Here is a 27,232-nt window from a genome sequence, read left to right as displayed (position 1 = left end):
AGCGAAGTGAGAGATCGATTTACTGTCTCCAGCGGTTTTATACATTGGATTTGAGTCATAGGTTGGTGGACTTTGCACCTCCACTGTGCACCTGGGGTATCCCTGGATGCAGATGGAAATTTACAGTGGGGGTGCACTCACCGCTGGCGAGGGCCGTTGCCTTGCTGAGTGTGCAGAGCCGAGTGGAAAATTCTTGTTGCTCGGCTCTGCATCCGGTGGAATGTGGGGTGAATGAGCGTTCAACTTGCGAGCTTCAGAGCGATGTTTGAGGCAAATTAATGTTTCGACTTTTATGCTCCCAATTCCTTCATCATTCCCCTGGCCAAGATGTATCCACTGTGAGTGGTTACGAAGCAGAGTAGAGATGGTTATGGAGAGTATATTTGAAATAATAATTGAAGGTACATTGAGTAAAGAAAAATAAAAACCCTGTATATAATAATGTGTAAAAATAAAAATAAAAAAAAAGTTGGAGCTGTCGGTATAGCTGGTACTGCACGGGTCTGGCTGCATGTCCAGCTGGAATGCTGACCGCTGGTGGTATGCTGAGCTGCAGGCTGCCTGTGGTCTGCTGGCTACATGTTTATGTGCTTGCTGCAGGATGGCGGCATGGTGTCTGGCTGGCTGCATGATGTCTGCATGGTGTGCTGCAATAAGCTATCTGCTGGCTGGCCGGCTGTATGACGTCTGCAATAGAATATGAGCTGGCTGGCAGGCTGTATGATGTCTGCTGCAATGGGAAGGCTCCTGGCTGGCTGGCTGCATGATGTTTGCATGGTGTCTGGCTTACTGCAATAGGATGTCTGCAATAGAATATGTGCAGGCTGCCTGGCTGTATGATTGCTGCGATGGGAAGACTCCTGGCTGGCTGGCTGCATGATGTCTGGCTGGCTGCAATAGGATGCCTGCTGGCTGCATGATGTCTGCAATAGATGTCAGCTGGTAGGCTGGCTGCATGGTGTCTGCATGATGTCCACTGGCCGACTGGCGGGCTGCATGATGAGCTGAAATAAGATATCTGCTGGCTGCATGATGTCTGCAATAGATGAGCCACATGAAGACTGCATGATGTCTGCAATAAGATGTAAGCTGGTTGGCTGGCTGCATGATGTCCCCTGGCCGACTGGCGGGCTGCATGATAAGCTGAAATAAGATATCTGCTGGCTGGCTGGCTGCATGATGTCTGCAATAGATGGCCGCTGGTTGGCTGACTGCATGGTGTCTGCAATAGATGGTCGCTGGTTGGCTGACTGCATGGTGTCTGCAATAGATGGCCGCTGGTTGGCTGGCTGCATGGTGTCTGCAATAGATGGCTGCTGGCTGGCTGCTTGTACAGCTGCTCCAGGATGACTGCTGCGCCATGATGATTCCTCGCTGACCGACTGCTGGGTGACTGGCTCTATGCGGAACTGCCGAAGAGATGCTTGAGAAACGCCGTGAGTGTAGTATGGCCAGATGGTGACGTTGTGCAAGGGGGAGCCGACAAGCGTAGGGAAGGGGAAGTTATAATAAAAGGTGTTCGCCTAAGTGCGGAAGAGTAAAGGTTGGAGGCGAAGGTGACATAAGTGAAATGACAGGGGTGGGTAGACAGTAGCCATCATCGAAAGTGATACGTGTGGGAAGAGGAGGAGCTAAGCGAGTGGGAGTTGTAAGTTGACGAAGAGTGGGAGGGGGTGGTGGGGAATGTGCGGGACGTTGAGATATAGTAGCTAAGGAAATAGGAGGACTAATAATAGGGACGGAACATGTCTTAGGAGGAGATGGGGTTCGCCGGTGACAACATGAACAGCAAGAAGTGTGACGTTTTAGACGTAAGTACATGTAAGTAATGCAAATACAAAGAAGCAGGAGAGCTATGAAAATTAAGAAGAGATAGGAGGTTGTATGTGCAGGAGATTTTACAAGGTCATGAGGGGTAAGTGCACGAGCCTTAGAAGTAAAACATAAGAAAAGGGGAATGTGGAGAAGTTTAAATTGGTATATGACACCTACAGTGAGACATGTGAGCCAGACAAAAATTATAATGATAGGAAAATCCGCATGTCTGTAAAGTGGAGTTATAGGAGGGATGTCAAGAACTTTATATTGGGAGAGGTTAAGGTGAGGGATATGAAATGTCCATTGTTTATGATAAAGAGCCGTTGCATTCACAAGTGGGGAAATTTTATAATGGGTGTCGAGTAGAAAATTGGGATTGTTAGTCCAGGCAGCAGGAAGGATATGAATGGTTCGGTGGATTGTTGAATGATCGAAACCGCAAGGAAAGATAGCATGAATTTTGATATCGGGGGTGATAAGTACATCTGTACGGCAAGCCACGTGTAACAATACTGCACCGGGTTCATGAAAAGTGGTAAGATTATAATGTAAAGTGGAGCCATTAGCATAAAAAAAGGTGATGGTAGGAGGAGGATTAATTATTGCATAAACATTCAAATCTAATTTGACCACATCAGTGAGGTGGGATTCGTGACATGTGTAGGTACACCCATTCATCGTATCAGCCACGGTTGTTGCTTGAATCAATTTGGAAAAACAGAAATTGAGCCCATCGTGTCTTCCTGTGTGAGAAGGCAGAAGGCACAATTTCTGTGTATGGACCTGACAATTTTCAAGGTCTGTACCGCTAATAGTGACAACATTATGAGAATCATCAATGGCGATATACGATGGATTATGCGACACTACGCATGTTAAATTTTGATATGAAAAGGGGACAGGGATTGCTAAATAAAGTTTATATTTCTTCTGAGTGGAAGTGATAGGCACCTTCAACTCAATATTGACAGCATCAGCAGAAATTCTGCATTGGGACAGTGGTATCTGATAATACATGTCAATAAGTGTGAGAGGAATCGCTATATCAAATCCAGTAGGAAGAATATTTTTTTGAATCTTTTTCAAGTCTCGGTGCAGTGTTGTTTTAGATACAACATGTTCAGAGAGAAAATGATGTTTACAATTGCTAATGGTATTCTCATATTCAAAAAGGGTGAAAAATTGGCTAAGCTGCAAGGTTAGGGTCATAAATTCGATGAGATATGCCTGTGCTTGATGTGCATCTTTGATTGTTAAATTTTTGAGTTTATTAATCAATGCTTCCTGATTTCTAGCCAAACTATCAGAGTGGGTAGCATATTCAGTAAAAACATCCTCAATCTGATGTTGGAAAGAGTGAATTTCACCAGTTAAATTTTGATAGAAAATATGATTAGCTTGCAGTTGTAATTTAATGTTAGATATCGTTTGTTTTACTTCATGAGCATTTTGGAATAGGGGTTCTAGTTGCTTAGTAGTGGCAAAATCACAACAATAGTTAGCAATGCTACTGATAAAGCCAAGGAGTGCACGCTTTTGTCTAACTACGGAAGTGTTGGGGGTGGGTCGTGTGAAGAGGGAAAGGTGTGAAAAAAGGTGTGAATGAAAATTTTGGAGTTGGACCGCAAGTTTACATTGGTTGGAATCTTCTTCACCTTTATTGCACATGGCATTATGTAGTGTTGATGGGAAGTGTTGGGGTTTAGGCATTTGTAATTTCACATTGTAGTAGATGGGGATGGTATAATGATAAGGGATGGTTCCTGGTAGTTCTTTCAGATAAATTCCCGAGATAATTTTCACATGTTCAGTCGCCGTGGTGACCGAAAAAATTAGGGAAAAAAGGGAAAGTAGTAACATTACTGCCATTGTCGGTAGTGAACCCTGAAAGGGACAAAGAGACAATTTTAAAACTGAGTTTGCATAAAAAAATAATATGTATTAAGCATGAGATTTGTGATGGAAAAAAAAATTGTTTTCCGAGTAAGCTACTCAAATAAAAAGGTAAAAGATCACTAATGAAAAATTAAAAAAGAGAAGGATTAACAAATTGTAATGCAAGAGATTCTCGAGACTGAATAGTTTATAATATAAACTTCTGCATTTTTATTTGTTTGTATTTTATTACCATTTGTTTACGTTTTGCGCTCCGCGATGTATTTGCTCGAGCCGAAGCGATTACTAAATCGTCAGCTGTGCGAGATTCGTCTACGGGTAGGTCGCGCATGCGCAGATACTTGTGCGAGTTTTTTTTTTTCTTACAATCTGCTTGCTGCAGACAGAAAAAAATCGCGAGTGGAAAATTCACGTACTCAACCAGTAGTCAGATGAGAGACTACGTTCCTGATTGGCCGTTTTTACTTTCTACTTCTTTATTATTATTTTGTGGAATATTAAAAGTTTATTTTAGTCTTCGAACTTGCTTTTAAAGTTAATTCCCGACTCTTTTATGTGTACAGTGTTGAGGAGGAGGGAACAGGAAGAAGAGGGTACTACGTGAATCAAAATGGCGGAACTTCCGTTTTTACATGTGCTCGTTCTTGTGTGCGGCTTGGTGAAAAAATCACGTTGCGAAGAAAAAAAAAATGCGAAAATACAAGTATTATATTGACATGTGGGTGCGAAAAGAATATTTATAAGGTGTGAATGGACTGTGCAACGGTGAAAAATTGAATATTTAAGTGACAGACTCGTCCGAGTCAAGGTGCCTTGTTTTCAAACGGTGAATCGTGATAGCATCGGTTTTCAGTTTGCCACGACCATCGGTCTATTCCACCAAATAGGAATTGGCGTCGTTTTGTGAAATTATTTTCCCTTGAAATTTGTAGGAGGAGGAAAATGCCTTGGGTACGTGGGGATGAGGGGTAGTGTCCAAAATATACACTAATTGTCCAGGGGAGTAGGTTGTTTGTTGTGTCTTTTTGTCGGCACATTGTTTTTGCTGCTCAAATCGCTTTGCTAAATGTTTGTGTGCTAGTTCTCGAGCGGCTTGGAGTTGTTCTATTCTCTGTTCATTAGAGTGGATAGTGGTGTTGGGATTAGTAGGGAGAACAGCATCTGCAATTAACCTAGGGTGTTGTCCAAATAGCAAAAAATAGGGGGAGTTGTTCATGCCAAGATGTGTACTTACATTGTGGGCATGGGTCGCGCTAGCCAAAAGTTCATGCCATTTACCTTGTTTTTGTACCACATAAGTTTTCATGATGGATTTCAAGTAGTGAAAAGATGATTCGACTACACCATTTCTGAAGTGGGCAGCGGTATCAACAAATTTTAATGTGACACCAGTAATTTTGGATAATTCCTGTATTAATTTGCTACAGTTGGGGGAGCTCCTGTCAAGCATAATCGTCTCTGGAAGACCAAAAATGAGAAAAACATGCGAGACAAGGGCGTTAGCTATTGAGTTGGCATCATGGTTGGGGAGGGTTGTAGTTATGGCAAATCTGGTACAATTGTCAACAACGGATAGAAAATATTTGTGTCCTGTGTCAGAGGTTGAAGTCAGTGGTCCACACACGTCAATATGTATTTGGCTAAAGGGATGACTAGCGGGTGGGCTCGTTTGCAGTGTATGTTGTACGGCTCCGTGAGCTCTTTTTGCTACTTGACATTCAGTGCATTTGCGTACTGCAGCGTACACATATTTCTTTAGATTAGGCCAATAGTAGCGTAAAGAGAGATGGGAGTATGTTTTAGCAGCACCTTGATGTGCGGCCATCATTTTGTTACAGTGAATTAATTGAAACACTTCTTTTCTTAGTTTTTGGGGAATACATAACTGTCTTCTATAACCTGGTGAGAATTTAGTGTTCCTATAAAGGATTCCGTTGTCAAGAACAAATGAGTAGGCTGTTTTCTCTAATTTGTGATCGGCATCTGGGTGGTTTTCATGAATTTTGATTAATGCTTGTAAGTATGGGTCCTCTCTTTGTGCCGTACCTATGTCAAAGTCATCAGATTGTAACATGAAGACTTGATTTAGTATGTCCTCCTCGTCTGTGTCAAGGGAAGTGTCTTGTGCTGTGTCGTTGGGCAAGGAAGGGGATGGGTCTACAGGATTCCTCGATAATGCATCAGCAATACCATTCTGTGATGATGGGATATGGTGGATTTGGAAGTCGAACTCTTGGAAGAAGAGTGATCTTCGAGCAAGGACCCCGGACAACTGTTTTGTTGTTCTAAGGTAAGACAATGCATGGTTATCTGTGAAAACTATAAAAGGTGTGTTGATTAAGAAGAATTTGAATGATTTTAGGACATAAAAGGCAGCTGCAATTTCAAGAGAAAAGACATCTGCTTTTTTCTCAGTGTCTGTAAGGTGTCTGCTGCAGAAGGCTATCGGATGTAGTACTCCATCATCATCCTTCTGCATAAGACAACCGCCCATACCCTGGTAGGACGCGTCGATGTATACGCATGAAGTTTGCTTTGGGTCATAAGGTCTAAGAATGGGTGCGGAAATAATTTTGTCTTTTAATGCCTCAAAGCTTTTCTGATGCTCTTCATGCCAATGAAAGTTTACTTTCTTTTTGAGTAATTTGAACAAACATTCTGCGGGTTCTGCAAACCCTTGTACATAGCGTCTGATGAAATTGCATATGCCTAGGAAAGATTTCAAATTCTTCTTAGATTTAGGTGGAGGGAATTCTTTGATTGCACGCAGGATGTGATCAGAAATTTGGAATCCCTTTTGCGACACAAGATGGCCTAAGACTGGAATTTCTTCAAAGCAAAATTTACATTTATTTGGCCCTATTTTCAAATTGGCTGCACGTAATTTAGCAAAGACTTTATGTAAAACTTGTAGCATTGCGTCAACTGAGTTTGTGTAGCAAATTATGTCATCCGTATATGCAGATATCTCGGAACTATCTATGCCAGATAGAGCCATAGACATTACATTGTTCATGACCTGACTACTTGTCTTCAATCCCATTGGCAGTACTTCATACTCGTAATTTCCACAATTACTAATTGCAAATGAGGTCATCTTCTTTGACCTTTCTGTTAATTTTACCTGAAAAAATGCCGATTTAAGGTCAAGGGTTGTGTAATATTTCTTGCCTGCCATGTCTGCTAAAATGTTGTCAATGTTAGGTGTTGGGAGAGAAGAGGGCTGAATAATTTTATTCAGTGCCCGAAGGTCAGACACCACGCGGAACGAATTGTCTCGCTTGCGCACTAAGAGAACTGGGTGTCGGAATGGACTACCTTCTGACCTGCGAATGATGCCATCTTGTAAGAGCTTGTGAAGCTCAATTTTCATTTGCTCTCTAAGATTCAAAGGGATGGGGTATTGTCTCATATAGGGAGGTTGATTGTCGCCAATGTCAATGTCGTACTCATAAATTGGGGTTGTGGTGAGTTTATCGCCTTTCCAAGCTAAAACATCAGCATAATCAAATACTAACTTTATGATTTTTTGTTTGTCTGCCTCTGATAAGTCAGGGTTAATACTAATGCAAGATGGGTCAATTTTTTTCTGACTTTCCTTCAGTCTTGTGTTTTCTGTATTGTCTTCTGTGCATGCGTATGTAGTGGTAGTCGTATCAGTGTTGGATGCGTCTGTCATGTCTACTAGAATGTCACATGGGGTTGCTTGGCCAAGTGGGGTGTTGGATTTGAGTGTGACTGCTTTCTCTGAGGGGTTATGAATTAGTAACAGAGGGGAAGAAGTGTTAAGGAGAGCATGGGGTATGAGGATATTGTATGTAAGGAGTGTTTCCTGAGAGGGTGTGAGTAGGATATTGTGGGGGAGGGGGGGAGTGATGGAAACTGGAACATATGTTCGGGTTCTAGGTTTTAGGGTTACATTTTCTGGGATTGTTACTAAACGGTGTTGGTTGCTAGTAGGGTGTAGTTTAGAAAAAATTACATCAGGGATGGTGTAGGTGTGTGATTTTGTGGGAAGGTTATAGTTCGGAATATGGCCTAAGCGTCTAAGAGTTAACAGGTTAGTACTAAGTGAAATGTCACAATTTTGTGTCTTCAAGAAGTCATTGCCAAGGAGAGGAGGTAATTCTTTGGATTGCACAACCCTAAAAGGGTGGGAGTACCTATATCTTCCTATGTGAAGGGGGAGTATTACAATTTCTGAGATAGGAAGTCTGTTGCCAGTGACGCCTTTAATAATGCTGTGCATTTGAATTTTCTTTGCATTAGGTGGAATTAAATGCTGAGGACAAATACTAATCTGGCTTGCGTTGTCAATCATAATTTCTAGGGGGGTATTATTTACATGAGCTTGAATGAAGAATAGGTTGTTTTTTTCAAGGATAGGAACTGTGTCAAATTTTGTCTTGCGTGTGGATCCGTCCCATCGATTCACACGGTTTTTCAGTTTAAATCGTCCTTGTTTTCATTGTTTGGGTTATAAAAACAGTCCCTGGTAGAGTGATTTGAACGGAAACAGATCTGGCATTGCGAAAACTGTGAATTTTGTCGCCCCCCGGCTGAATTATTATTTCCACCTCGAGATCTGAAATTACGTCTCATGCCGCGAGTAGAACCTCTGCGATTGCCATTCCCCTGGCCGTAAAAAGTAGGCCGGGTCTGAAATTGATTACTGTTATTTGATTGTATTTGATCTGCCAGGTTCTGGACAGTGTGACACAACGCTTCAACTTTATTTTCTAATGTCAAGGTTTGCAATTGGTTCGTGACTGAATCTAGTTGGTTCGCTGTTGAACCACCAGATGGCAAAATTGCGTTGCAAGACTGGGAAACGGCCGCGCTGGTAGAACTAGCGGACTGCGTGTGTGGAGCTTGACTGGAGGGGAGGGAAGGAGAGGCTGTGGGCGTGGTTTGGACTTGCCATGAGTTGGTCGGGAGAGCTGGTGTAGCTTGATAAGATTGCTGCGGAAGAAAGTTGTATGGAGCTTGAGAGATCTGCGGGAGGGGGGTAGGGGGGGAATACGTCACAAATGACGAAGCAGGCTGAGGTGTGGGGAAAGGATGCGTGTTGCTGACCTGTGGTTGCGTACAGCTGGGAAACTGAGGGGAGGCTGTTGCGTAAATGGAGTGCATGTACTTAGCGGCATCTATCAGTTTCATCGCTTCACTTTGTTCCTCATTGCGTCTAGCTTGAATCAGCATGTCTTGCCTTTCTTGATTCTGCAGATGTGCAATAAGAGAACTTGTGTCGGTGAACTCTTTGTCTCCTATCGCAGCGATGTGTTTAGATCGAAGTCCCGACACAACATAGGAAAGGATTTGAGGGTTCGTCGCTTGCGGGAAGAATTGAAGGACGAGATTTTTCTTACGAATAACATAATCATGAATGGGCTGGTTAATTTCCTGCTTTGTCTCTAATAAAATTTGGATGGGCATGCTGACTAAGTGACTGCCTTTAAATAATGAAATTAATTCTTTTTTGATTTGCGGAAAGGTGAGGGTGTTGAAGTTTGGCTGCTTCTTGAGATCGTTCAAAAATGTGAGCGCTATGTCTGCGAGGAACAATGGCAACATTTCGCGTTTTTTATTTTCCTCCCACGCCAAAGCGCCCGCAATGCTATCGAACTTTTCAAAAAACTGCTCAACTTCTTGAGGGTTTTTTCCTGTGAAGGGGGCGGGGTATAAACCATGGGGTATATTTACGGACATTCTTGACGGGGATGGATTGATAGTGGTAGGATTGATGGTGGTAGGGGTGTTAGTTTTAGGTGTACTGGTTTGGGGTTCTGGGTGTTTCTTTTTTCGTTTGGGAGTTTCTAGACCACCTAGAAACTGTGGATAATCGGGATGTTGAGCCTTGGATCTGGTTATTCGGGGGGAAGGATCGGGGGAATTAATAGCGGAGGCTAAGGAGAGAATCTGATCAAGAGAACGGTCTAGCTCTTCGTGAAGAATAATTTGGGATTCGTTCATGCGAATTTAGGGAGGGGGAATTTTTATGCACTTATTCACAAGAAATGAAAGATAGTGAGCGGAAGAAAAAAAAAATTACAAGTGGGGAGTTTATAATACGAAGTGTATTATCGAAAAAGAAGAATTTCTAGGGTTGCTGCTGTGTGCGGCGGGGATTTTAGATTATGGGGTTTTGAGTGACGTAAAAAAAAAAATTAAAATTTTATGGAAATCCACGGAGTGGAGCCGGCTATCTCCACCATGTAGCGTGACGTCGGGTAAGGTACTGGATCGAGTCACGCCGGGACGTAGCTCAGATAAATACAGTAGGTCTTAAGTTTGACTTGGCTAACCACCTCTACCCTTAAGGAGGCTGATGAAGGATTGTTGGGAGCCTGTGTTGTTGAACGCTACTCACCCCTTGCTGTTGGTCTGGCCCTCGGCTTCTGGCGTCGGCGACGGTGACAGGTGTCCGCTGGAGAGATCGAAGATGACGATAAGAGACGGCAGGCAATTCGGCGACTTGTTTTATTCTTGCAGATTCTTCGGTTGGCTTAATCCGGACTGCTATGGACTTCTCGCTTGTTGCCGCCTCGTGCTGTCGCGATCTCTCAGCAGGCCGTCGTCCTCTTCTCGTCGATCAGTTTGGTGGTGATATTGGAGCGAAGTGAGAGATCGATTTACTGTCTCCAGCGGTTTTATACATTGGATTTGAGTCATAGGTTGGTGGACTTTGCACCTCCACTGTGCACCTGGGGTATCCCTGGATGCAGATGGAAATTTACAGTGGGGGTGCACTCACCGCTGGCGAGGGCCGTTGCCTTGCTGAGTGTGCAGAGCCGAGTGGAAAATTCTTGTTGCTCGGCTCTGCATCCGGTGGAATGTGGGGTGAATGAGCGTTCAACTTGCGAGCTTCAGAGCGATGTTTGAGGCAAATTAATGTTTCGACTTTTATGCTCCCAATTCCTTCATCAATATATGATCATTTCTTTAGAATTGGCTGCACTACGTGATGTTCTCTGAGTAATTTTGCAATTTCATTATTAACAGATTAGATGCTCTCATCTCACATTGACATTCAGTTATGTGAGAATTCTTATCCAAATTTCAGATAGCTTTATACATATTGAAGTTTGATATACCTGGCATACAATTATTTGAAAAATTTTGATAATTTCCATTATATTGGTTTTTAAAACTAATAGTAGATAATTTAAAATGTGAATTTCTATCAACTGGAGTTCTTGACTAACCTGCCATGCAGGAGTGGTGTAGAGCATGACCTGAGAAGGCCTCAGAAGTTCCTGTATTACAGATGTTGATTATTTCCACATTGCAAATTTAATTAATTTTTCCGATTAATTTCAAAGGACCACTGCTTTTAATAACAAGTGTTATGGTGTCTGGGATGGAGATGGTAGTGTATCACTGCTGTTTCTTTGCTTGAGTCATCTGCTGCTTTTTCTGCTGACAGTTGCTTTGGTTTCCATTGTCTGGCAGTGCTGGAGGGTGGTGATTGGCAGGTTGGGCTGTCTGCTTCACTATGCTGTTTAACTGCCACCCTGGAACAAATAAAGCAGTAACGCACTACCTCTCCATCGCAGATGCAGTAACATTTATTAATGAAAGCGGTGGTCCATCAAAATTAATCAGAAAAGCCAATTAAATTTTCAACATGGAAATGTGGAACATGAGTGTGCAAGACTTAAGGCTGGTTTACATTTGGCAAGCAGACAGGATAATAACTGCAGTGAGTTGCTCAACTTACCTCTTTGTTGGCAAGTAACTGTTGGCACACATTTTATTCAGTTCCAGTAATGCAGGATAGCATACTGAGACCTTGTGTGATCAGTGATATTACGTAGAAAAAAGGTCCTGAACAGTTAATGAATTATTTTCTAAATGAATTGAATGAAATTAGCTTTTGACCTTCTAGATTACCCATAAGCCTACAAATTAAAATAAATATATGAACTGTATTTTCAAATTTACTTTATTTCAACTCTGATGCACCTATCTATTTTATTTATTTATTTTTGTAACATTGTGTGTCTCAACATCAACAGATCCAGATGATTATGCAAACTGAACTTGTCATTCAGTCTTCTCAGTCACAAAGCAATGACCATTGGCCGGGTGAGCAGTAAAAAGTCCATTATCCAATGAAAATATACTCCTCACAGAAAGTTTGGAATGTTGTTACGTTAGACAATAGGTGATAGACACAGCCTTGGAATGCAACAACACATTGCATATGTCTGGCGGACATTCTCGTCATCTTGCCGACATATGCCACCGTGCCTATCACCTATTGCCTAATATAATAATATTCCAAACTTTTTGTGAGGAGTGTATTATGGGGGAGAGAGGCACTCGACCAAGTGAGTGTCTTCTTTGGAGAGACACTAAGTACCCACACTGCATTTTAACAATCCATTTACACACTGAGAGTAGTTTTATCTACCTTTTTCACTCCAGTTACTCTCATGTTTCCCGACCAATGTGAATCAGCCTTTAAGGGGAAGAGTGACAATTGTCAGGGTGGCTACTCGGTGAGAATTCCTTGAATTCCGGGAATTATGCGTGAATTATTGGCTCCGGGAATAATGCGTGAATTCTACTTGAATTTTTCTCTGTAGACGTGAAAAATTGCAACTTTTATTAATCCAAATCCCATTGAATTCATACATATTTATTAGGGATGGGACCGATTAATCGGTACTCTATCGGTATCGGCCGATATAGGCATATCGGTTTATCGATAAAATTACCGATTATTTTACCAATCTGATATATTGATAAATATCTTATAATTTAGTGCAAAATTATGCCATTTTGTTGTAATTTTTATGGATAATCTCGATGCCCTACTTTCTAAAAAAATGTCTAAATATTCAACTTCTTTTGCACTGCAGTCACATCAAAACTCACATTTATTAAGGAGATCAGTGAATATTTCAGTTTCTTCAAGTACCATATCTAATTTTATATTGGTATCGGTAAATTTTATATCGGTACTTTATCGGTATCAGCCAAAATTTCATTATCGGCCCATCCCTAATATTTATAATTGCCCTGAGGCAATTTTTTCACAGTTTACCCTTTATTTTTTATCAAGGAAGGAAAAGAAAGCTGCTTGGAAAATAAAACAGAATTCTCTCAATCCATTTGCTTTGTTAGTGTTCTTTTTAAAACAATCTAACAGACGGAAGACAAGATATCTTGAAGATGATTAGATAAATTTTAGTCTGAAATTCTTATACAATTTGTATATCTTAAATAACAATTTTTCGTAGATTACATTATCCAGTAAAATTTGTGACTTTGTAAACGTATTTCGAGTCGGAGTATCTGAACTGGCAAATGTAAACTCCAGACCTTAAATTAAATATTTTAAATATATACAGGGTGACTGGTAATTAGATGTATTCCCTGAAAGGGGTTATAGTAGAGACAATTTGCAATAAATTTGACCATATGATACCCCATCCGAAAATTAGTAGTTTTCGAGATAATCGAATTTCTATTGTTTTTTTTAAAAAAATGACAATTTTCCACATAAAAAGATGAATTGAGAAAAACTGCTCATTGTATGGAACTTATTTCAGCGTTTTCTGATAGCTAACAAATAAGTGGTTCGTTGAAAAAAAGTTTTTCCCAAATAACAATCACATGTAAGTAACGGGTGGGTCTAAACTTAGAAGTGATGATAAAAAAATGCACTCTTAGTTTACTTGACAACGTATTAATAACAAAAATGGTATGACACTAAGCGTACAAATTACTTAAATTACTTCCTTGTGTCATCTGCTATCCAACAAGGTACAAATGTTGCTAACATTCACATTTGTGTACAAGAAATAATACTTCATTCATCTTCATGTGAATGGAATCAATGAACAATACAATTAAAGAACATTACACGTCTTGCTCAAAGTGGACACCTCCGTTACGAATGCAGGCACGCAGGTTTTTACGGACATTTGGTCTCTTAACTCGTGATGTGATGGTGTCCTTGATGTGTTGACCAGCTGTTAAGATCCTCTCCCTGAGCTCTTCTTGCGAGTTTACCGGTGTCTTGTCATGTGGCTCCAAATGTAAAAGTCGCAAGGCGTCAAATCGATCGGGGGATCGAGCTGGGCAGTCATCATGCTGATAAATCATGTCACGTCTTGTAGCTAGAGGCACATCCTCCAACAACATTGCCATCCCGTTCCTCAAAAAATGTTCATAAGTGATGCCATTTAAGATTTGGGTCAGGAAAAATGGCTCGATCAAATGATTATTGATGACGCCCATCCACACGTTACCTGGGCGTGCGACAGTGGCTGGATGAAAATTACCCAAAGAAATGGATTGGCCAAGGTGGCCCGATTCCCTAGCCGGCTCGATCCCCCAATTTAACGCCTTGCGACTATTACATTTGGAGCCACATGACAAGACACCGATAAACTCGCAAGAAGAGCTCAGGGAGAGGATCTTAACAGCTGGTCAACACATCAAGGACACCATCACATCAGGAGTTAAGAGACCAAATGTCCATAAAAACCTGCGTGCCTGCATCCGTAACGGAGATGCCCACTTTGAGCAAGACGTGTAATGTTCTTTAATTGTATTGTTCATTGATTCCATTCACATGAAGATGAATGAAGTATTATTTCTTGTACACAAATGTGAATGTTAGCAACATTTGAACCTTGTTGGATAGCAGATGACACAAGGAAGTAATTTAAGTAATTTGTACGCTTCGTATCATACCATTTTTGTTATTAATACGTTGCCTAGTAAACTAAGAGTGCAATTTTTTATCATCACTTCTAAGTTTAGACCCACCCGTTACTTACATGTGATTGTTATTTGGGAAAAACTTTTTTTCAACGAACCACTTATTTGTTAGCTATCAGAAAATGCTGAAATAAGTTCCATACAATGAGCAGTTTTTTCTCAATTCATCTTTTTATGTGGAAAATTGTCATTTTTTAAAAAAACAATAGAAATTCGATTATCTCAAAAAGTACTAATTTTCAGACGGGGTATCATATGGTCAAATTTATTGCAAATTGTCTCTACTCCCTTGCAGGGAATACATCTAATTACCAGTCACCCTGCATATCATTTAATTTAATTAGAATTATTGGATATATTGGAATCGGCTATATTGGAATCACGCAGACCCTTTATATTGTTCATATATTTGTGTGTGTCTGTGGGTGGGTGGTGAGAGGCAGCAATGCGTAAGGTTGAAATAGAGAAAACATGTGCTTGTAGCCTTGAATTTTTGGACAATTCCCCTTGAAAACCGGGAATTATACTTGAATTTTATCATGGTCTTAGAGTGGCCCCCTCTGATTTCGCACCAGTTGTGCATTTATTTCAGTATCGTCGGAATGGGCACTGCTACTAACAAAACCCTTAATTATACGAGAGAGTATGAATTTCTCTCCATGTTGCAAGTGGAAGCAGTTTTTTAAGGTGATTATTGAAGCTAGACACGATGTTTGAGAATTATGATGAAGAAGTATTAACAGAAACCCATGTACTCCTTATGGGAAATCAACTTCAAGTTACGCCTAAACTTTCAACTTTTCCCATGACTAAGACATGGTTCAACGTGTCCTTTTTCCATCCATGTACTTTCCTACATTATTGGACTTTTCTATGTAATTGGATGTTTGATACTTCTCAGAGAAATAAAATAATGCTCACATAAGCAGAATGCATTTCTCCTTCCTCCTACTGCCATCTTGACAGTGTTGCCAAACCTGATGTGCATTAAAGAGCTAAAATTCACTTTAAATGGAGCTAAAGTTGACTTTCAAGGAGCTGGATTTAGGAGGCTGGATAATGTGCCTTCTAGGGTAATTTTAGTTGTCAAGGGGTTGAGGGTGCTGCTATTACCATTAACTTTAAAATGATGACATATTATTCTTAGTTTTCACTGTCTAGACGCCAACACCACCCATCTCAATAATCTATTGAGGGTCGCATGAAATCGAAAATAAAGGATTCCCAGATAACAATATTTTCAGCTTCACCTCAACCACGGCGGTACATAAAAGTAGCTGGGGAGGTAAGAGGGGTGGAATGATGTAGCCAATATAACAATATCACATCATGTGCAAAATGTATACTCATGGCAACAGTTGATCTGTGTGGGTCGGAGCCAGTGATGTCATCATTGTGAGACTGGACGGGTACCATAGTTCATAGCCAAAAGACTGCACAAAGGAGCTATATCTGGTTCCAAATTAGCTAAGTTAGCAACAGTGCTTCCCAGCTACCTCAGAAAGAAGGACCTCTAGAAAATTGTCGCTCTTCCCCTTGTGAAATATAACAGAAAGGTAGAAGCGAGCTATAGATATTTGTTGGTGTACTTTTAGGTGTAGTGAAAGTGTTCTTTATTATTATAGTTGTATCTTTTGTTCATATGTTGTTTACTGTCCATGTGTTACAGATAAACTGTTGTCGGTGACTGTGAAAGGAGATGAGGAAGAGGCTCGTTTAAGTTCTTCCGTGACTGAGGCTAGTGATGAAGAGGACTCGGATTCAGATCAAGAAACTGAAGCAACAGAGGCAAGTACTATGTATAGCTGAACTACAATTGTCATAACTGACTTTATAAACTTAAAATGGCAAACTCTTTACATTTCTAGTAGTGTAGAGACAGAGCCCGAGCATATGATTGCAGCTGGTTGCACCAAAACTCTGAAAACTGTATTTGCAAATTTGGATTTATTCTAGTCGCTAATATTATAACATGTACCAACTGTATCCTGCATATTTATTCTCTTTATATTAGTCTTGGCTGTGAAGAAATGCATTAGATTGTGGACACTGACAAATGTTACATGAAGTCAGACGTGAGCCGATACTGATGCTCATGTATTGGTTTCGGGAAATATCCGTTGGATTTTATTTACCAATATTGACATACTTTTCTGGTATTTTGATTGTTTGCAGGATGTCTGTAAAGATGCAGTGTGACACTTTTGTGAAATAAAATTATCCTGGGAGTTATGCAAAATTGGAAATTTTCATTGATTTTGTACCAATATTGTGAAAAAACTAGGGCTGAGCCAATACCTGAAGGAATGCATATTTCGTTTTTGACAAAAACACGAAACGTGAAATAACACATTGTAATGTTAATTTTTAATGTTTCTGAAAGGTGTGAGGTGCATTTTCCTACCCTGTTTTGTCACGAAATAATGCAAAATGAACTGCAAAATGCGAAATAGAGTTTTATTTACTCACACTACACTTTCTGAAGTCAGAATTATGCTGTGAGTTATGCAATTCACGGAAAATTGATTAATTCTGCTGTAAATATTTGAGAAGTAAAAATGGACCCCTTTATACAGGAAAAAAATTAAAATTCTGGTAACGACATAAATGTGTTATCAGAAGGGATATGTTTATTTTGTATAGTAAGTGTAGTTTTTAAATCAAATTTGGGATTATATTCACATTTTTTAAAAACAAAATGAATTTTTATATACCGCTATAACAGCGAAATTTGATTTTATTTGCTGCTTTTGAACTCGAAATTGACTCGGTTTTTGTACGGAAATTTTGCTCTTTTAGTTACCAAAAATATGTACCTCTAATGATGCCGACCGATACTCTTATCAATTCCCGCTGATACCGATATTGATGCTTGAAAATAGCAATAATTAAAATTTGTCAAAATATTGATCAATATTGATGTGTACATTTTCTTCTCCAATTATATGCTTCAATTTACAAAGAAATTTGCTTTGGAATATTTAAGAATTACATCAGAATATTAAAATAAGATATTATGTACTCACAAAATATAGTTTTTCATGCAAAATAAAAATAAACTTTAAATTTTGCATAACATCCAGGGTAAATAGACTCCTCGAAAGTGTCGCGCAGCATTTTTTCGTGAAAGAACAAAATGCCGGAATAGTATCCGCTGGTATCGGTAGATGAATTCCAACTGATGCTTTCCAATACCGATACCACTATATTTTGTGATTATATAACAGGTCGTAATATTATACAGTCAACTCTCAATACAACGACCTTTCACAGTTCCTGGGAAAGGGGTCGTTATTGGAATTTGCACCAATTTCCAGATTAAACGGAGCTCAAATGGACACCAAGATTCCTAGGAGATAGTAACACCATTTATCCTGGTAGTTATACAACCTGTTATGCACAGGATGCATGTTGTGAGAAGGAAAATAGAGCATGAAAACGTTTTCACACAAAAGGATTAAAATAATGTTATTCTCTTTTTATTGTGCACAGTCGTTGCTCTTCCACGAAATTCTTACAATTCTAGTTCATGAAAAACCCATTTGCACTGAAACCTACAGAAAGAAAAACAATCTCTCTTTATTGCAAGCAAAACTCGAAGAATCTTGACACCGTTCACACTGGCACCAGCAAAAGTCAGGAGATAATCTGGCAGAATGTATGTTGGATTTTAATAACGTATTTTAAATCGGTCTCAGCATCATTTAGCATTTAGTTTTGATTGTCAGAAGGTGCAGAACATGAAGTTGTTTTAACTCTTGTTTTTCTTTCTGGAGATCGAATTTCGTTATCTTCAAATCAAAACAGCTTTGCGAGATTCAAAACAATTACTTTTTCCTTTGCGCTGGATGAGTCATTGCTGTTATCGGCAAGGGACAGCTCTGCAGACGATAGACAAAACATTGGCGCCAGCTGCAGCGCAGCGTAAAAACAAGGGGACCGGCTGGAATTTCGAGCAACAGGTGGTCGAAGAGCAAATCCTCCGCATTTTAAAGATTACGCACCTGTCAAAGATGGAACTTTTATCAGCAGTGTGAAGAAGAAAGAAATGAACCTTGCTTAATGTTTTTACCATGCGACAATAATACGGTCAATATTTCCTATGCAGACAATAGCATTAAAAATAATAATAGGACCTGAATTCTGCAATTATCACATTGCCGTGCTGGTGGAGAATGAGCTGGGAAAATGGGGAGGGTCACTTTTTTTACTTGTTCTGTGGTTTTTGTTAGTGTTCAAGAATATATCCAGAACTGGTTGTCCCATTTTAGACGTCAAAGGAAAGGAAAAGGGGTCCACTTCCACCCCTGCCTGTTATCAGCCTGTGTACACACGAGCAAGAAAATCGTGGCTGAAACAATCGGCATTGCCCCTCCCCCCACATGTTTGCTGACAGGAAAACAGGGAGAAGTCACTCAGCCAACGGAACACTTTTTTGGCAAATATTATGACATCAACACAGTTAGGAAAACGTATTTAGTGGGAAACCGTAGTTATGATGCACGTAAGATCGAAGTAAACTTTTGCGGAAACCGGGATGACAATGCATAAGCGGGTTGACGATCTTTAGTTGGCTTATGTGGCTTTGATTATTTGTAACAGTTTCCATTTTCTATAAAATGTTACAGGGAACAAAGAACACGTTTTGAATGAAAGCGGTTACCGGGAGTTGTCGGCTACAAGGCCAAGAGTTATTCACTCATGGGAACCTGCTGAACGTTTGGTCACAGCTGGACGGATGGGCAAGATTTCCAGGCATTTGTATTTTGGAACATTCCTGCGATCTTATCTCAAGGTGGTGTATTTATCAATGAAAGAGCTTGACCTGTCATACACATTGACAAAGACTGCAAGTCCAGCAGTCATTTCGGGCTGCTTCCCCAACCCCTGCATTGATGCACTTGGGGGAGGGGAGGGCAGAGGTTAAGTGCTACGGGATATCACTCGAGCATGGTGTGGTGGTGTCTATTTTTTAGATCAGACCCAATTGTGAGCGCTAGAGGTATCGTGATGGGAATGAGTGCAAAGAAAAAAAGTATTTTTCGGCCAATTTCCTTCAATTTTTTAACTTTTTTCCAAATTTTACATGGTTCCCGGGTAAAGAGTCGTTACTTCGAGAGGGTCGTTAAATCCGGGGTCGTAGAATCGAGAGCCGACTGTATTCTTATATAATTGTTTAATATTTTAAACCAAAACTCTGGTAAGTTGATGCTTGGATTTGAAGTGTAACACTCGCCCACTAATGTCAATATTTTGAACAACTAATTTTTACAATTTTCAAGCATCACTGTTGTATTGGTGGTTATCTGTAAGACTATCGGCATCACTATGGATATCGGCTCTGTCCTCTTTTTTGTGTCAAATGCCAAAATTTGGGTGTTAAATACACATACTTAGGGCAAGCCCTGTATCCTGTAATGTCTGTAAGAGAGTGGTTAGCATAGTGTACTACAAAACCAGCAATTCTAGGTTTGCATTCTGAACACTGTATTGATGTGATTCTGTTCTGTGTTGGATGCACAGTGATTTTTCTTCTCCTCGATTGGAGGAAGCCATGTGTCACTTGTCACTCCAGTCCCAAATTAATTATAAAGCACCTTAAAAACATTTGTCAAATAAGTACAATTGTAAGATTTGTTTACATGTATTTTTTTTATTATTTCCTTTTGTAGGACACCTCCCAAAACAGACACCATCGAAAAATGTCTCGCACAGATCGGTTGGAGCAGAAGAAGAAGCAACTGCTTCGCAAGCACCCTCTGTGGGTTGAACTTTGTATCAAACTTAAAGGTGAGTTTGTATATTAAGTTTCTCATAGAAATTTAAGTCAGAATGAACAGTAACATGTATGGAGTCCAAGTTGAAAAATTGTGATGAAACTGTACTTGATCATACTAGAAGTGATGCGATCACCCTATATTCTGGGTGTCCTTGTTTCAAGTAAAAATTGGCTGTAGAGGCTAGAGGAACCCCAAAGCCACCTTATGGGAGCACGTTGTTACAATATTTGCCGCTGAGATCATACACTCCAGGAACTGAACCTAGGTTTCCCATGTGGCATGTAACAGGACCTTCATGTGTGTGCTCACATAAATAAATTTCTATATGTTGGACAGAACTGTATAAATCAGGTCCATAAAATAACAAACCACAAAAATGGTTCAAAAATAATTTTCTATGTAAAATAGGTAAAATGAATCACAAAACATGCTTTTCTCACCCAGTATTGACCCAAAATAAATTAAAGTTGTGCATTTTTTGCAACTTTTCTGGACTATGCAAAAGAACATGAGCTGAATGTATTTGTATAAACTCACCCCTCAAATAAATATGTACATGTACATGAATGTGTGTAGTGATTTTTGGAAGAATAGCACATTTACGATTCTGTAGGTGAAAAAATCTAACTCTTTTCTCTCGTTCTGGCTCTACAGCCCTTGGCCTCCTCCATAATCAGCCTCCAATCCTCTCTGTCATCAAGTCTTCTTCCTCCAGCCTTTAATTTTCATCATCCACAAATTTGCAGCAACGTTGTCTATCCACCAGTGTCTTAGAAAGGCTGACCAAGGAAAATCTAACTGGAGGATGAAATTTGGTACATTTCATTACAGACTTTTTTTTATTACTCCAAATGATTTCTTATGCAGTTCTTGAGCAATATAAAGCAAAACTATGGCAGATGGATGTGTATAATTGCAATGAATACTTTTACATCAATATTTGTAAATATTCTAAACAACTTTTAATTATTCCAATGTTCATGCATTGGTATTAGTATTGGTGGCAATTGGTAAGAGGTATTGGGATCAAGCCAAATAGATTTGACTTAACCCTAATTAAAACTTCTACATATTGTTAATTGTATTTCTTCTGTCTTGCAGACAGAAGCAACATAGTTATTTCTTGAACCTAATTAAAATATCTACATATTGTTAATTGTATTTCTTCTGTCTTGCAGATGGAAGCAACATAGTTATTTCTTGTTACTACATGATGAACCTGCACATTGTTACTGTGAAATGCCATGTTAATCTTGAAGAGGCTGTCCATGGAGTGTCAGCAGGGTAAGTTTTTTTTTCTTTTTGTTATTATGATATTTATCATTAGAAACTATTAATAAATACCGTATTTACGTGTGTATAGTGCACATACGTGTATAATGTGCATGCTGGTTTTTGATGTGTAAAAGTTACAAAAAAGTTATATTTCGTATATAATGCACAGTGCAATCCAGTTTCGAGAAATGGCTTTCATAGTTGTAGGTCGTAAAGCTGTTGCTATGCTGATCAAGAGTGAATAGCTATGTGGACCAAGAGGAGAATATCCTCTTGTGTAAACAATGTCTCCAACTCATGTCACCTCCCCCCTCTCCCTCCACTGTGTTTAGCATCCCAAAGCTTTCACTTTTAACCACTTTATTTATTCTGTAATAACAGAAAGCGAGATGAAAATTACATTATGGATTTGCAGTGCTCAGGAAGTTATTTTCTATTATTTCTCGCCCTACAAATACTGCTGATATGCATCCTATGTGACGGAAGGTGCATGCTCGAATTCCACCAGAGTTGCACTGCTTTTCTTGGTGTCGCAGGACATTACATTACAAAGTGAAAAATCGTTTGAAATGCCCTTCAAACTTTTATACATGGTTTTGCTCATTCCTTCTTTACTTTTTCTAAAAGAACTTCAAAATATATATACTTTTTCCGTGACTAACGTAACATTTATATAAAGCACATTCAGGACCTTCAAACTAGCAGTTAGCAGCACAAGATTTCTTCTATTAAGGAATTTACACACTCCATATATATATTATTATTTGGCCAGTAATACATTTTAATTATTGTTTTCTTTTTCCTTATGTTTTTTTTCATCCAAAGCACCATAGAAATCAGGACGTTCCTTCATTTTGTGATGAACTTCTTTCAACCGCATTTCACATTAGTGTCGTTATCTTGAATAAAATACTGTTACCATATTCAGAAACTCCAGGATTTAAGCTTTCCAACGATATACAACATGATAGGGTTCCGTAAACATGTAAAATCAATGCAAGTGTCCCAAATTAATGAAATGACCCTGTACGGTTTCATGTTGGCTGTTCAAATTATCCCGTGCATAATACACACTACAGTTTCTGGGAGCAAAAATTTTGGAAAAAAGTGCACATTATACATGAGTAAATACGGTAACTCAGAAAGACTGGACTGTAATTTTGAATAAGGGTTATCTCTTTAGATTTGCCACAGACATTAGATGTAGTATGTAGAAATTTTAACAAAAAAATGTATATCTCCTGTGTATGCCTAATCCAAAGATAATTTACAACTTTATTCTGAGAAAAACTAGGCTCTGTCAATGTCATCAAGGTTTCAAAGGAAGCAGATTCCCTTAAAGTAGCATTGGCAGAGACAATTCCACACAGATAAAACAGCAACAGTGAAAAATCAGGCAAAGTCAGTGCTGACTCAGTAGCTCAGTTGGTAGAGCAATGTTACAGCATGCCAGAGACCAGGGTTTGAGTACTGGTTGAGCCTGCATTTTTTGCTAAAATTTCTACAAGTATTCTCTTGTATACACTTTTGTATTTGTATCTTTTCTGCCATACATTGCTTTTTACTTCTTTAAGCTACTTTGTGCTGCTTCAAGCAAACTGTGAAGATGAGAAAGAGAGAGAAAAGTAGGACCAAGAGAATGTATTGTATCACTGTCGGAAAATTGGAATTGGAATTTATTCACAGATACATTTCCAGAGTGCAGATGTCTTGCAGGTTCTGCAAGAAATGCCATATGACACTTTGGCTGATTATTATTACCCTGGAAATTGTATAATTTTTCATTATTTTTGCAACAGGATTTTGGAGAGAAATGAATTTTGTGATTAAATATTTATCTTATGTGAAATTATGAATATTTTAAAGAAAACTTTTGTAGGTTGATAGGATATAATTCAATTGGAAATCTTGTGTATAAAAGTTGTGAGCCAATTAATTGTTAACAATGTTCAAGTATAGGTATCAAAAGAAAGTGATAAAGAGTATTGGTACTATTTCTAAGTGGTATTGGCCCAGCCGTAGAGAAGAATGGAAAACCCCTTTTCCCAGTTTTCTTTATTCAAAATCCAGGAGCGTAACATGTACCAGGGCATGGGTTCTCAAGTAAATGCAGAACTTTCATTTTTAGTATTCTCCATTCCTCTTCAGTCCTTAATACAGTGAAGCCTCGATTTAATGTTTCTGCTTTTTTTCTTGCTATATTTTCAATCTTCATGGCCCCAATATAGCGAAATGCTATAAAATTTACATTTTACCACATTTCAAGTATCCCCCCCCCCTCTTTTCCTGCCTGCGAAAGAAAAATGTAAAATCAAGGTTCTTCCACTGTGTTTTGTTTTTATACTATTGTATTTGAAGTGCGTAAGAGCTAGTTTGAAATATTTCTTTGTCATTGCAGCGATCTCATTGCTCCGAACAAGATCTTGTCAGGGCTATTCATGGAGGACTACGGGGATGACAGCCCAAACACTGCCAACCACTATCAGCTGAAGCAGATACAGCTGGGGAGTTTCAAAGATTACATCCATGAGCTTGGCTTGCCTTACATTTGGGCCCAGAAGATGGCAGGCCTGGACTTCATGACTGTGCAAGATCTAGGGAAAACTTCTAAGGTAGAGATCCTCATTTTAACATGCCATTTCATGAAAACTATACACCACATTTTAGTTCTGTCTTTTTTTATCTGTAGTATACATATGAAGGTATGTAATACTTGAATAATAAATAAAGTGTCCATTGTTACTACAGTGAAACCCTGATTTTACGTTCCCTCATTATACGTTTTCCCGCTTAATACGTTCATCCAGTGAAGCCCCGGCAAAAGGCCATGTTAAATAATAGGATGTTCACCTCGATTTTACGTTCGCTCTAACTCCCGTTTCCAGCTTTATATGTTTTCCGAGCCATGACGATGTCTTAAAATTTGGCAGAAACCTGTTCTGTTGACTATGCGACTTCTCCCTTCTTTTTCTTGCTTTTGCATTTGTTTCATTCACCACGCGATCTTGAACTTCCAGATGTTAGATGTTAGAGGCACGCTCAGGGGAAGGGGGGAAGGCAGGGTACAACTTGCATTTGCATGCCTCCCTTGTGGGACAGGAAGGGAAAACGGCACTTCTTGCATTCCCTGTGAAGATGAATTGGGTCGATCCTTCTGCCGCAGGTTCAGACAACAAGTGCACCGTTGCCAAACCGATTCTCTCTAAATGCTGCCTTTCCTAGAGTTTGGACACAATGTGTGTGACTGAGGTGTCTTTGTTCGCCCTTCCCCTCCACAAAAACGTAAGTGGAAAATTGACAACAAGACTCGAACAATATTTGCTTCTTTGCCCACACGTTTACTGAATCCTTCCTAAAGTTGACGGGAATGAAAAATAGAGGGGGGGGGGACTTGTTTGTAAAAACTTTTCCTTTCTTCTTGTTTGCAACGTCAAAAATGAAAAAATTTAACGATTTGCCATACCAGATAACAACTGCACTTTTTTTTTCAATGGAAATTTGTTTAGATTCCTAAGGAAATATTATTGGATGTAGTTCGATTATTTTTATTCTGAAATTTTTTCACGAACGCTATATCATTTGGTTATCAGAATGAAGCTGAAACGCACAAGCTAAAGTGATCATTTTTTTCTATGGGCAGATAGGATGATATTTTACTCACTGATGGAAAAATATTTGTGTCAAATCAATTCTTATGAGATGTGTTAGGAAAATTCACATATAGTCTTGTGGAAATTCTGTAGTTCAGTTTTGTTATAGTGGAACCTAATATCTTGAGTTTCTACATGTAACGTTTATCATAAAGTATATGTTTGTGTGTGTGCACTATTTGTTGTCCACATACATAAATTTGCAGTCAGTTCATCACATTTTAATATATATTGGTTGTCTACATTGTTATAATGTTTCAGGCATCGACTTCATCAGGAGGTGTGTTCCCTTGTGCTGAAGTTTGTCAGACAAGTCTAGAGTCAATCATAAAAGCCATTCGGAATCGTCTGCAAGCACGCATTGCTTTGTGTAAGCAAGTGCAGGCATTTGGTAAGTTGAATCTCAGTTAAATAGTAAGGATAGGACAGACTAATTGATTAATTCATATCAGTGTATTTGTTGAAAATTTAACTTATGTCCTGTTTTTGTATAGAGCATACTTCTAATTTGCAGTATAATTTTCTTAAACCATTTTAATTAAAAATTGATGTAAAATAATCATTGTGCTGTTTCAGTGAATACAGTGAAACCTCGATTTTATGTTCCTGGATTTTACAAATTCCTACATTATGCATTCACTCTTGGTGGTCCCAACATAGGAAAATGTGTTAATTTTACATTTTCCTGCATTTTAAGTTTCCTCAGCTTGGTCCTCTGAAAAACGTAAAAATCGAGGCTCTATTGTAATAAGAATTTTCCAACCCAAGGCATAAGACAGCTTTTTTTGTTCAGAATATTTCTAAATAATATAAATATGTTATTGGAAATGCACCATATCGCCTACCAGAGTTTTACTTTTAGTGGACGAACAGGAAAAGATCTCCCATGCTTAGGCAACTGCAAGGATTTCAATCAGTCTGCCATGGATTGTTGGCCAGTTCAGGTATGAATCGTGGCACTAGAGCTGTTCATCCGAATAAGTTCCAATCACTAGACTTAGCAGGCACTGCAATATTGCAAGAAGGATCACAAATGAACCCATGCTTCAGTTTCACAGCATAATGAGTGTGTCACACAACAAAGAGTCAATGCTAAACCAGAAGTCTCCAGGTAGAAGGAGGTGTATTCTGTGTCATGTTGCTTGTGAATGTAGTGACCACAGCATCTCATGAATATTACTTGTTCAGATGAATGCCTCCACTGCCACAATTTGCATCTGAACCAACCAACATTCCTTGGCAGACAGATTACTAGCCTTGCATATTCCTGTGCATCATGCATGTGTTCGGATATATTACTAACTGACATTAATCGATCCATTTAGAGAACAATGTTGGTGTAAAATTATTGAAAATTACATATTTTGCATAATTTTCATATTTTATATTGCATTTTTGAGATACTCAGAATCCCAAAAAGTGTCAACTGGTGTTACACTTAAAAATTGAAACAATACTGATATATTGTCTCAGCCCTATGCACATTGGATCTAAACTTCAGATTAATTTGAATCTAATGTTTTATTTGTAGAAATAGGAGTGGTACTAGTCCATCAATCGCTCCGTGACAAGTTCCCAGCGAAGTCCGCCACCCAGCTGAACTCCTGGCAGTGTATTACATGGTCTGACTATAAGCATGACCCTAGCTCTCAGGATGTGGTGCAGGAGGGGTTGGTCAACTCGAGGGACACATTCTACAAAGCTGTGCTGTGCAGGGGAACAGGTGAGTTCTGTTTTCTTTGTTTGGCATGGGGCCTTCCTGATGGCTTAGTGTTAACGTCATTGCCTTGTAATCAAGAGGTCACGGGTTTTGATACCCAGTGGAGGCACTTAAAGCCTGTTCAGCAAAAGAAAAACTTGAAAATTCTATTTTTGTCTTTTCTGTTGAAAGCCAGGGAGAGTCACATGAACTGCTGAGCCAATCGGCTTTGTCCAGTTGCCGTGGTTAGGGGAAATTCTCATGTTATTCTGCCAAATTTTTTGTTGCGATTCATTTTTCAAACAGGTGGCACCCTCAACAAGGTAAAGAATGGTGAAGCCTAATTGTTGCTGTTGCTTAGCAAGCAAATGGGTCTC

At 39.3% G+C, this 27,232-nt stretch overlaps 1 protein-coding gene across 1 annotated transcript in view; it reads left to right on the top strand.

The window, feature by feature from the left end:
- The window catches only part of thoc5 (THO complex subunit 5), a 58,662-nt gene that overhangs the window by 22,275 nt on the left and 9,155 nt on the right, over positions 1–27,232 (top strand). Inside the window, exons 8-13 of the mRNA XM_083124153.1 lie at positions 16,121–16,239; positions 20,124–20,241; positions 21,410–21,515; positions 23,905–24,118; positions 25,418–25,547; positions 26,688–26,879. Of these exons, the coding sequence (XP_082980279.1) occupies positions 16,121–16,239; positions 20,124–20,241; positions 21,410–21,515; positions 23,905–24,118; positions 25,418–25,547; positions 26,688–26,879 (879 nt within the window). The remainder of the gene's footprint in view (positions 1–16,120; positions 16,240–20,123; positions 20,242–21,409; positions 21,516–23,904; positions 24,119–25,417; positions 25,548–26,687; positions 26,880–27,232) is intronic.

This window comes from Lepisma saccharinum, chromosome 6, assembly GCF_977018435.1.
Source record: "Lepisma saccharinum chromosome 6, izLepSacc3.1, whole genome shotgun sequence".
Lineage (NCBI taxonomy): Eukaryota > Metazoa > Arthropoda > Insecta > Zygentoma > Lepismatidae > Lepisma > Lepisma saccharinum.
Note: the sequence above shows the minus strand (reverse complement) of the source record. Positions and strands in the feature narration are given on the sequence as shown.